The sequence below is a fragment of the Choloepus didactylus genome, chromosome 4 (assembly GCF_015220235.1).
Source record: "Choloepus didactylus isolate mChoDid1 chromosome 4, mChoDid1.pri, whole genome shotgun sequence".
In the NCBI taxonomy this organism is placed as follows: Eukaryota; Metazoa; Chordata; class Mammalia; order Pilosa; family Megalonychidae; genus Choloepus; species Choloepus didactylus.
Window position 1 is genome coordinate 130,247,261 of NC_051310.1, and position 12,067 is coordinate 130,259,327.

Genomic DNA, 12,067 nt, shown 5'->3' on the forward strand with positions numbered 1-12,067 from the left:
CTGCTCCAAACACCAGTCCCTGGCACAGGGGCTCTTGGTCACAGACCTGTGAAGGGTTATCACCCCAGCCAAGTGCTGAGGAGGGTGCACGGGGCGTGGAACGCTACTCCCCTTTGCGCTTGTCGGCTGTATCCAACTGCCCCACGATACAGGCCACATACTCACTGGTCTTAAACCTCTCTCGGCTGCTTCAGCTACCTACTTACTATGTGGTATAGAATTCCCTGCCCAGCTGGTGGAACCCTGAAACTCCTGTTTTGGAGTGCTTTCTGTCCTTTATCTAGTGTTTTTCACGGGGAAGAATTTTGCTTCGTTTCTCCTAGTCTGTCATCTTCCCGGTAGTCCTAATTTGTTTTGTTTTGACAAGTTGTCTGCTGTCATTCTTATCTTTGTTCTTCTATACATTATGGATCATTTATCCTCTAGATGCTTTTAAAATTTTCTCTTTATCACTGGTTTCACCAAATAGTCTGCTTTTCTTCAAGTTCTGCTTGGTTTTTTTGACTGCTTCAGATTTGTAGGTCCAGTAGTTTTTAAATTGGGAAGATTTTTGGCCAACATGTTTTCTCTTTTCTTTTTTCCTATGTTCACCCTACTCCTGTTTCTGCCTTCTTTCTGGGACTTCGGTTACATGTATGTTGAATAACTTCTTGATGTTGTTCCGTAGATCACTTGATGGCTTGTACTCCCTCCCCCCACCAATCTTTTCTCTCATTATTTTATTTTTGGGTAGTTTCAACTGCTGTATCTTCAGGTTCACTGATTTTCTTCTTATTCAGTGTCTAATATTTTGTAAATCTCATCCTGTGACTTTTTCACTTCAGGTTTATTAGTAGATGTTCCATTTAGGTTGTCTTTGAAACCTTCCAGTTATTTTCTCATTATGTTCATGTTTTCCTCTATTTTCTGAGCACATTTAAAACAGTTGGATCCTATTTATAATAGTTGTTTTAGTGTCTCTTTGTGCTAATTCCATCAACTCTGTCATTTCTAGTTCTTCATTTAGTGATTGATTTTTTCTGTTCTTTATTGTCATATTTTCCTGTGTCTTTGCATTCCTGGTAATTTTTCATGGGTGCTGTGCATTGTGAATTTTATGATTTTGGGTGATGGATTTAGTTGTATTTGGTTAGGGAGTTTTGGACTTACTCTAAAATGCAATTAAGATACCTTGGATCTGTTTGCTCCTTTCAGGTTTTGCTGTTATATTTTGAGAGGTTGGGTCCTTTTTATGTCTAATTTAGCCCTACTAATGAGGTTAAGACTCTTCTGTAGACAGTGTCATAGGCCTTGTGTTTTACGAGATATCTTCACCTTGGCTGGGGGAACACAAACTATTCCCGGCCCTTTGTGAGCTTCAAGAATTGTTTGACCTACTGCTCTCTGGTAGTTCTTATGTTTGTCTTGGGAAGCTTATTCTCTCACTCTTTTTTTTAATGAATTTTATTGAAATATAGTCACATACCATACAGTCATCCAGGTATACGACAGTTATTCAGTTTCATTATATAGTTGTGCATTCAACACCACAATCAATTTTTGAACATTTTTATTACTCAAAAAATAAAAATGAAAATAAGAATAAAAATGAAAGTTTATTCTTAAATACATTCTCAAGGGGACTCCTATGCATTTATCTGGAAGTTTCTCCGTGTAGCTCTGTCTTCTTTTTCTTCATTACAAATTAGCTGCGTTGGCTTTCACAGGCTCTCATCTGATTTTAAGATTTTCTCAATTCAGTTGTAGTCAGAGCTTTGATTGGATTCATCCTCCCTGCATAATGTTCCACTAAGTGCTTCTTGGCAGAATGCCATCGTTTTTCTGCCCCTGGCCCCAGGCAGGCATTGGTCTGCTTGCACTGTAGAGTAGTTTTTATTTTCTTGAATTTTGTGTACATGGGCTCATGCAAGTATGTACTCTTTGGGATAGCCTTCCAACACTCAGCATGATGATTTTGAGATTCATCCATATTGTTGAGTTTGTTAGTGGTTCATTCCTTTTCACTGCTGAATACTATTCTATTAGATGGAGATAACACATTTTGTAGCTGCCCCAAATTAAACCAAGAAATGACTTCATCCTCATATACTAATGTATTTATATTATTTAATGCTATAGACAAAGTATTAGTGTATTGGTATCCTAAAATCAGAAAGTCGAACTGTTTTCCTCCTTGTAATTGTTTCATTTTTATTAATTACTTTTAAAATCTCATTTTTTTCCATTTAGATGCTTTTGCGGTCGCTTGGTCAAGCAACATGCTTGTTTTACTGCAAGTCTTGCCATGAAATACTCAGATGTGAAATTGGGTGACTGTTTTAACCAGGCAGTAGAAGAATGGTCAGTGGAAAACCATACGGAACAGAGCCCAACGGATGCTTATGGCGTCATAAATTTTCAAGGGGGTTCTCATTCCTACAGAGCTAAGGTATGTCACATTTGATCTTCTGCTTTATTTATCTTGCTATCTATATAATGTGCATTTATTTTCTGACAATTTATAGAATACTGTGTCAGAAAAATGGTTTGTCATTGTTTTATATATTTTGGAATTTCTTTGTTATTAGCATGTGTATACATTAATTTTCTTTTAATCTTATAATAACTACATTTTAAACTTATTACCGTCTATGATATATTAATATTTTTACCAATTCCTGTATAATGTAAAAGTCTTTAGAATACTTGTAACTGCATTTATTTCCTTCATGACTAATGTGCAGTTGTCAAGAATTTTAATTCTATTTGTATTTTAAACTCCATAAAACATAATTATTCATTTAGATTTGCCAACAGTTCTACTATTTACATTGTTTTGCTTTTATCTCTACAAGCTCTGATCTTTCACCTGTGATCATTTTCTTTGTCCTTAAAAATCCACTTCCGTATTTATTTCCTTTAGTGAGAGTCTGCTAGTGACGTTTTCTTTCGGTTTTTATTTTTCGGAAAAATATCTTTATTTTGCTATCATTTTTGAAGGTATTTTCATTGGCGATAGGATTTTCATTGTCAGTTGTTTGTCAGAAAATATTCTCCTGTCTTTTGGCTTTCATTTTTCTGTTGAGAAATCAGCTTACAGTCTTTTATATCCTTTGAAATAAAGTTTTGTTCTTTGACTGTTTTGAAATTTTCTTTTTGTCTTTGGGTTGTATCTCTATTGTTATGATATGCTTGAATGTGATTTTCTGTTAGGATTAATAGTACATTTTGAATCTGTGAATTTTATATCTGTTCATCAAATTTGGAAAACTGTGAACAGTATCTTTTCAAATACTATTTCTACTCTTCTCTCTCTTCCTCTGGGACACCAATAACATGTTATGTTCCACTTTTTCACCTTGTACTATTTGTTTTTTGTCCTCTTTTCTGTATTTCCTAAACTTCTATTTCTTCATGTTTCAGTCTTCAGATTTTCTGCTGGTCCAGTCACTGACAATTCACTAATTTTCTCTTCAGCTTTGTCTAATTGCTGTGAAACTCATTTTTGACTTGCAGAATTCTATTTTTCTAAATTTACAATTTCTTTTTTTCTTTCTTTCTTTTTGGGTTTTGTTTCTAAGTGTGGGTTGAAAAATCTTCATCTTTTCTTTTAATTTCCTGACTACAGAACAACAAATATTTTAGAGTCTTAACCTGATAACTGAATTACCTGAATCTAATGTGAATCTGTTTCTGTTTTTTTTTCCCTTCTGGTTTTTGATTTTGTATTCTTTTTGTATACCAGATTTTTTAAAAAGTTGTGTGCTGAATGTAAATTTTATAGATAATTCAAGGTCCTGGATGATTTTTATTCCTGAGGGGATTTACCTTTTCTTCTGGTGAATAGCTAGGCTAAGGGCAAATCACCTTTTTAAAATTATGGTTGTAAATCACTCAGTCCTTGCATTTCTTGTTCACTCTTAACTCCTAGTACATTTCAATTGTGGTTCCAGTCAAACAAGTGGGTTGATTACTAGGGCCTTTCCTTTTTGCATCCCAGACCTCCAGTGTTTGTCATCAGATTACCACTCCACTTTGTACTCCATGCCAGGTTGTAAATACCTTCTCAAAGCCTGTCTAAGCTTCTCAGTTTCTGACTGTGAATTTCATTATCATCAAATGCCTTAAAGGGAAAAGTAGTGCCAAATGATGTGCTCATCTCTGACTTTGCCTATTTTCCTGGACCCTGATTCCTCAAGTTCTCACTACTTTCATGGTACTCTGATCCCTTAAAAATGATTAAAAAAAATTTTTTTTCTTCTTTCTCTAGTTCTCAGGGGTAGAGTTGGTACCAAACAATCTAGTCCATTATTGTGGAAGTGGAACTCCTCATTTATTTCTAAAAGTATTTTTTGTTTGTTTTTTTACCTTTAGACAGTTTTCTGGACAATACTTTGTGTACCCAACTATAATAGTGAGTTAAAACTAATTCAGAAAGACTCAGTATAGAATGAATGCCATTACAACACATTCTTAAGGGACTCTGGAGTCTTCTAACCAGTTTTGTAGAACTCTGGTATTTTGGAGTTAGTCATTGTAGAGATATTCAGGGGCATTTTATCTCTCTTCATAAAGGAATAGGCAGTGTATTGTTTTGCAAAGAAACTTTCTTAGAGATGATAAAAATATTCCTTTTTCAACATCTGAGTATTTCAAGTTTCTTACGAGTTAACTCATATATATGTGTTCTAGATAAAGAGAATGGATTAAGTGATCATAGCAGGTATGTTTTGTGATGTTGCTTACAGAAAGACAATTTGTTTTATCTTTTAAATAAAAGGAAGTTATTCCACATACTTTACAATTTATTTTCTGTTGCTTTTATATAAAATGGTTTTTTGAATATTAATCTATTAAAGCCACCTAAACACCGTGAAATGTTCACTGAAATTTTCTGTTATTTTTCAGTTTGATCAAATCCAGTTATTTCCACTGATGGAAGCAGTCATCCATATTAAAAATATCTTTTATTTTATTCCATAGTCACAATTCTGTATAAATGAACTAGATCATTAACACAATTTTCAAACAGATAGTTCAGTATTTGCTTCTGTTAATAACGTTGTTCTCTCTTTTCCCCTTTCTCATCATTGTAGCTTGCCTTAATGGTTCTCATAGATAAACAAGGTGATAAAAATTGTAGGTAAATTTGTGAATTAGTCTTATGGTATTTGAGTGTAGATAGAAAGAGTTAACAGTTTCTAGTCTTAACCTTGAAGTTTAGAAATTAGAGTGCCACTAACCTGTAGACCTCACAGCATGATTTTTCCAATCTAAAGTCATTTGATATTGTTTATTTCTAGGATAGTAAATATGTTGAAAGTAGCTTGTGAAATCTATTTTAAAATAATCAGCTTCAAATAAAACCTTTAGAAAGTCATAATAATATTGCACTATGAAACCTATGAATATACTGAACTGTTTTATCCTTTTGGTCTTTCTTAGTATGTGAGGCTATCATATGACACCAAACCTGAAGTCATTCTCCAACTTCTGCTTAAAGAATGGCAAATGGAATTACCCAAACTTGTTATCTCTGTACATGGGGGCATGCAGAAATTTGAGCTTCACCCAAGAATCAAGCAGTTGCTTGGAAAAGGTCTTATTAAAGCTGCGGTCACAACAGGAGCCTGGATTTTAACTGGGGGAGTAAACACAGGTAATGTGATGATTATATTAGTTTTGTGTAGTATATTTGTAAGTTTTTCATAAAATATGTTAGGCATTTGACAGAATAGTCAATACCAAAAATATAAATATGCAGTTCTTCTGTTAAGTAGTTTAAAAGTGTTTGGTTTTGATATAGGCTTTTAAAATATAATACACTTTAGTGCAGAGGTTGGCAAACTAAGGTCCGTGAGCCAAATCCAAACTTCTCCTTGTTTTTGTAAATAAAGTTATATTGGAACACAGCCATGTTCATTTGCTTATGTATTGTCTATGGATACTTTTGCTCTACAACAGCAGAGGTGAGTAGTTGTATATGTCCCATAAAGCCTAGAATGTTTACTGTTTAGTCCTTTATAAAAAAACATTGCTGACTTCTTATTGGTAAATTGATAGATGAATGACAATACATTACCTAGGCAGTGGTAAGAAGCAGTTTTCAAAAATGAATTTTCAGTTCATGGTCGCCTTTCATTCAAAATCTTCCTCATTACATACACGGGTTGGATGTAAGGTAGACAACTTTTTATTTTTGAGTTTCTTTTTAAATTCAGTTTTTTTGAGATATATTCATATATCATACAATCATCCACAATGTATAAACAGTTCACAGTGCCATGATATAGCTGTGCATTCATCACCACAATCAATTTTTGAACATTTTCCTTACCCCCCCAAAAAAACGAATAAAAATAAATGTACAGAAGAACATTTAAAGCTTTCCACCCCCCCACCCCACTCACCCCACTCTATTTTTCGTTTAATTTTTGTCTCCATTTTCCTACTCATCTGTCCATACAGTGGAGAAAGGGAGTGTGAGCCGCAAGGTTTTCACAATCATGTAGTCATACCGTATAAGCTACATAGCTATTAAGTCATCCTCAAGAATCAAGACTACTGGGTTGCTGTTCAACAGCTTCAGGTATTTCCTTCTAGCTATTCCAATACACTAAAAACTAAAAAGGGTTATTTATATAGCGCATATGAATGTTCTCCAGAGTTACCTCTCAACTCCATTTGAAATCTCTCAGCTACTGAAACTTTATTTTGTTTCATTTATGTTCTCCCTTTTGGTCTAGAAGATTTTCTCAATACCTCGATTCCAGATCCAGGCTCATCCCTGGGAGTTATGTCCCGCGTTGCCTGGGAGATTTATACCCCTGGGAGTCAAGTCCCGTGTAGGAGGGAGGGTAGTGGGTTCACCTGCCAAGTGTGCTTAGAGAGAGAGAACGGACACATCTGAGCAACAAAGAGGTTCTCCGGGGGAGACTCCTAGGCATAGCCATAAGTAGGATCAGCCTGTCCTCTGCAGCAACAAGCTTTGTAAGGGCAAGCGTGAAGATCGAGGGCTCAGCCTACTAAATTATTAGTCCTCAGTGTTTGTGAGAATATCAGTAGTTCCCTAGATGGGGAAGTTTAACAATTTCACATTTTTCCCCAGTCCCTCGGGAGGGCTTTGAGAATACATTTTTATTCTCTGTCCAGATTATTTTGGGATGTATCGGAATTGCACACTAATCTGTACAAACTTACCAGCTCTCACTTCCTATTCAAAGTTTCATGTAATTATGGTGTTTGATGAAACTGACCATACAAGTTAAATTGTTTAGTGTGCTACAGAAAATATAGATCCTGCCCCAAATAAACATCTCTTCCCTTGGTCTCACATAGAAGTTAAAGTTTTAAAACACAGTCAATATTGTCCTTTACCCTTTGGCCTGATTTACTTTAGTCCTAACTAGATCCACTTTATTCGTATCTCTAATTGAAGTCTGAACTCTTTATCAGCTTTTTTAACAGTTGCTGTATGAGGTAATACTGACATTCTTAGCTGCCGTGCTCTAGCTCTAAGTTTCAGGAGGACAAATTATTTTTAATACCGAAAGTAAAATATAATTGTTTACTTAAATCGGCTTGCAAACATCATTCAACAATTAATTTTTGAGCTTCATTGTGTGTTTTGCCTTCTTCTGACTGCTGGAAATATATAAGAGCAGACTAAATATTTACTTTCATGAAGCTTGTATTCTTGTAGAGAAGACACAGATAATAAACATAAAGCTAAGTAATGTATATTATATTAGAAGATAAGTGCTATAGAGGCATGTGAAATAGGAGGGAATGTGAGGAAAGGTGGAGAAGCTCCATATTTTGTGTATAGTCAAGGAGAGCTTTACTGATACATTCGAGTAGTGGTGAAAGGAAATAATGGGACAAGAAACAAGAACCAACTTGGGACAGAGCTCTTAAAGGAGAGTAAACAGAGCATGTGTTGGAAGAATAGTATAAGGGTCCAGTGTAGCTTGAGTTGAATGAGCAAGGATTGCTAGGCAGTGAGGTCAGAAAGTCCTAGGTGTGTAGTGGTCATGGGAGATGGGGGCATGGTGAATAGTAGAGGCAACAGGTAGATCATTATATAAGACATGTTGGCTTTTACTCTGAATGAGAAGTGTAGGTTTTAAGCAGAGGGGTGACGAGCAAAACTCACTTGGATGTTTTACATAATCAGGGTGAGAGATGAGATCAAATGCATTATAAAAATCAAATTTAGTAATAAAAAGGGGTTATATACTTTTTGAATTGTATTTTCTTTCTACTTTTCTCCCTTATTTTTCATTCAGTTGGACAACTTTTATAACTGTTAATTTGTGTATTTTGCTTATGGGTTTGTGCCACTGAGTCATACTCTTAACTTTAAAAAATGATATATAGAGCAGGTGCAAAAACCATAATTACTTAGAGGAGGAATGTGACAAAGGACTAGGCCTAAAAACATGGTGGAAGTTTGTTTTACATGTATTGAAGTAGTCATAGTAATTTAACATTGTGGTTTTGTTTTGACTTTTTTTTAAAAATATTTGGTCCTTATGTTTTCTTTTGTAAGTTTGACTTTTAGACCTTGTTGCTTTATATCTGGTATGTGTAAAGGAAAATATCTCAAATTATAATGTCCAGATTGAGCACAGAATTGTTCTGAGCAGAATACGACTTTCAAATAAAATGAATAAATTCTATTATGAACAGGTGTGGCAAAACATGTTGGTGATGCCCTCAAAGAACATGCTTCCAGATCATCTCGAAAGATTTGCGCTATTGGAATAGCTCCATGGGGAGTCATTGAAAACAGAAATGATCTAGTTGGGAGAGATGTAAGAATGCTTTTTAAAAATTTCTTGTGTTTCACCTTATGTATGAGCAGAGTTATAGCATGAATAGTGCAAGTGAACTGAAAACATTCATGATCACACCATACTTTTCAGATTAAGTTAAAAAAGGTATTTTCCAAGGTATTCTTTTGGTACTTTGAAAAACATGTTCATATATTTAGAATTGTCATTGTAGTGTTGATATAATCACGGTTTCTACCTTTTTTGCACAACATCGTTTAAGACCTTTTCCAGGTCACGCCAAGTCTTTGCAGTTAAATTTTTAATGACTACATTTTGTTGCTAATTTATTTTACTTTCACTAAGTGTTGAATTAAATGCTAGTGTTTTATTTGAATAGGTTAAAGACATGTGAATTGATTATAGATTTTCATCAAGAGACACTTGAAAAGGAACTACTGAATTACACTATCACTTTTAAGAGCTATTACATTTCTAATATTGATTTTAAAGATTCCACGGTATGGCTACAAAATAACAATATGGTATTTGATTGCTTTTGTTTAGTGTCCTTTAAATATTGCAGTTATTCACTTAATAACTTGATAATAGTTTCTTTGCACTATATATTTTTATTGTTTCTTTCTTTGCATGTGATGATGAAATCTAAAATTTGCAATGTGGGCCAAAATATATTGTACAGATGGTCCATTATTGATTAATCATCTTCAGCTGCTTTATATCTTATGCTTTTTGATAGATTCTTTAAACTTTTTTGTTTATTTCTATATGTAAAATAAAATTTTACCTTTTTCTTGCCTTGTAGATTATTTCAAAATTTAGTTGATCTTATATTTAATGCTGCTCACTAACTCTTATTTTTCTATTGTGTTTAGGTGGTTGCTCCTTATCAAACCTTATTGAACCCCCTGAGCAAATTGAATGTTTTGAATAATCTGCATTCGCATTTCATATTGGTGGATGATGGCACTGTTGGAAAGTATGGGGCAGAAGTCAGACTGAGAAGAGAACTTGAAAAAACCATCAATCAACAGAGAATTCATGCTAGTAAGAGAATCCACAAATTTGTTATTGTTAAAAGTTTTCTCTGCTTGTATAAACTAAAAAAAGGTAGAATGTTCCTTGAAGTGTTCTTATTGTTACATAGCAAAGTAACAAATGATACAACAAAGAATGGCTGACCTTAGAATAAGACCTAGGGAAAAAAAGTCTGTGGCTAAATAGACTAATAATCCATGTATTGGGGCAAAGGTAAAAAACAATAATTGGAAGATCCATTCATCATTGTAACCCCATTGTAGCCGAAGGAATTCACAAATAGTCTTAATGTATGATATATTCTAGTACATGACTTTTGAAATTCAAGATTGAAAAGGGAAAGGGAAAAAGATCACTTTTTTTGGTCAAAAATAAGAATGAAGGTGCCAGCTTCTTTAAAGTTTATAAAATGAATAAGAATCACTCTGACAGATGTTTCTTGAAAGTTAGTGTTCTTGAGACTAGTATTCGTTTTCAACCATGCTTGAACTTTCTGGTTCATCATCTAGATATTTATTTCAAATAAAAATAATTTTGTAATCATAGGATACTGTTCTAGTTTGCTAATGCTGTTGGAATGCAAAACACGAGAAATGGATTGGCTTTTATAAAAGGGAGTTTATTTGGTTACAGTTACAGTCTTAAGGCCATAGAATGTCCATTAACAAAGGGTATCTTCACTGGAGGATGGCCAACGGTGTCCAGAAAACCTCTGTTAGCTGGGAAGGCATGTGGCTGGCATCTGCTCCAAAGTTCTGGGTTCAAAATGGCTTTCTCCTAGGACGTTCCTCTCTAGGCTGCAGTCCCTCAAAAGTGTCACTCCTGGTTGCTCTTGGGGTGTTTGTCCTTTCTTGCCTTCTTTGGAGCAAGAGTCTGCTTTCAATGGCTGTCTTCAAACTGTCTCTCATCTGCAGCTACTCTCTCAGCTTCTGTGCATTCTTCAAAGTGTTCTTCTTGGCTGTAGCAAGCTTGCTCCCTCTGTCTGAGCTTATATAGTGCTCTAGTAAACTAATCAAGGCCCATGCTGAATGGGTGGGGCCGTACCGCCATGGAAATATCCAATCAGCACCAATAACGTTTCCTGCCCATACAAGACTGCATCAAAGATAATGGCGTTTTGGGGGACATAATGCATCCAAACCAGATACCAAGAATGTGAGTTCTGTGACAAAGCGAAACAGAAATACAAAATTAATAATGCATCAGATAGTGGTGGAGTCTCAGTACATAAACCAGAAAATGTTTTGTATTCTCCTACTACATTGCAGGTTATTGTACAAATAAAAATAGGTATTCTTTACTAAATTTTTTTGGTTACTTTTGAGATCTTGGAATTTTATTGATCAGTTCCATTAATGTGATTCCAACTCTTATTTTAAAATTTCTATAGTTTTGAACTCATTTGGAGTCAGAAACACACATTTTAAAAATGAATAAAAATGGAATTAGTTTAGAAGTTCGACCATCCAGTATTCAAAATCAAGCTGAAAAACCATTTGGTATTATAAAATTCCATGTCAAGATTTCAATTAGTAAAATATAAATTTTCTAGTGTGTGTCTTAAGTTATAATATGGGGTTTTCTAATTTTGTCATTTAGGATAAGACTTTCATTTAGTGAAAAAGTAGTTTATTTAGTATTTATGTTAGAATGATCTCACATTGAGTGCTTAAAATGAAGTCAACACATAGTCTTCTGAGAAATTGTGTTTGCCTTATTTTGATTGAGTGGAGAATGAGATTAAACTATTTAATTTTGCCAATTTTAAAAAATTAAACATTTTGCTTTTTTTTTTAGGAATTGGCCAAGGTGTCCCTGTGGTGGCACTTATATTTGAAGGTGGGCCTAACGTTATTCTCACGGTGTTAGAATACCTTCAAGAAAGTCCCCCTGTTCCAGTGGTTGTATGTGAAGGAACAGGCAGAGCGGCAGATCTACTAGCATATATTCATAAACAGACAGAAGAAGGAGGGTAAGTGTATGATTATAAGGAATTAATAACTCTACAGAAAGAGGCTTGTGGTTTTTAAAATATTGAATTCATTTCAGTGTTTATGAACAAGAAAATTTAAAGTTTAATGTAATCTGGCTTGAGGAAATAGCCTGTCTTATACATTATTGAAAGAATTAAAATGTTATGATCTTCGTGGAGGACAGTTTTACAAGATCCGTTAAACTTGTTGAGGCACATATCTTTTGATCCAATAGTTCCCCTTTGCAGCATTGATTTTACAAATGTACAAATGCAAAATGAT

The 12,067-nt window shown here is 34.4% G+C and overlaps 1 protein-coding gene across 4 annotated transcripts in view; it reads left to right on the forward strand.

The window, feature by feature from the left end:
- Positions 1-12,067, forward strand: part of TRPM7 (transient receptor potential cation channel subfamily M member 7) — a 160,802-nt gene that overhangs the window by 45,079 nt on the left and 103,656 nt on the right. For all 4 annotated transcript variants that reach the window (XM_037833993.1, XM_037833994.1, XM_037833992.1 and 1 more), the window contains 5 exons: positions 2,230-2,428; positions 5,425-5,638; positions 8,671-8,795; positions 9,650-9,821; positions 11,610-11,784. In XM_037833993.1, the coding sequence (XP_037689921.1) occupies positions 2,230-2,428; positions 5,425-5,638; positions 8,671-8,795; positions 9,650-9,821; positions 11,610-11,784 (885 nt within the window). The remainder of the gene's footprint in view (positions 1-2,229; positions 2,429-5,424; positions 5,639-8,670; positions 8,796-9,649; positions 9,822-11,609; positions 11,785-12,067) is intronic.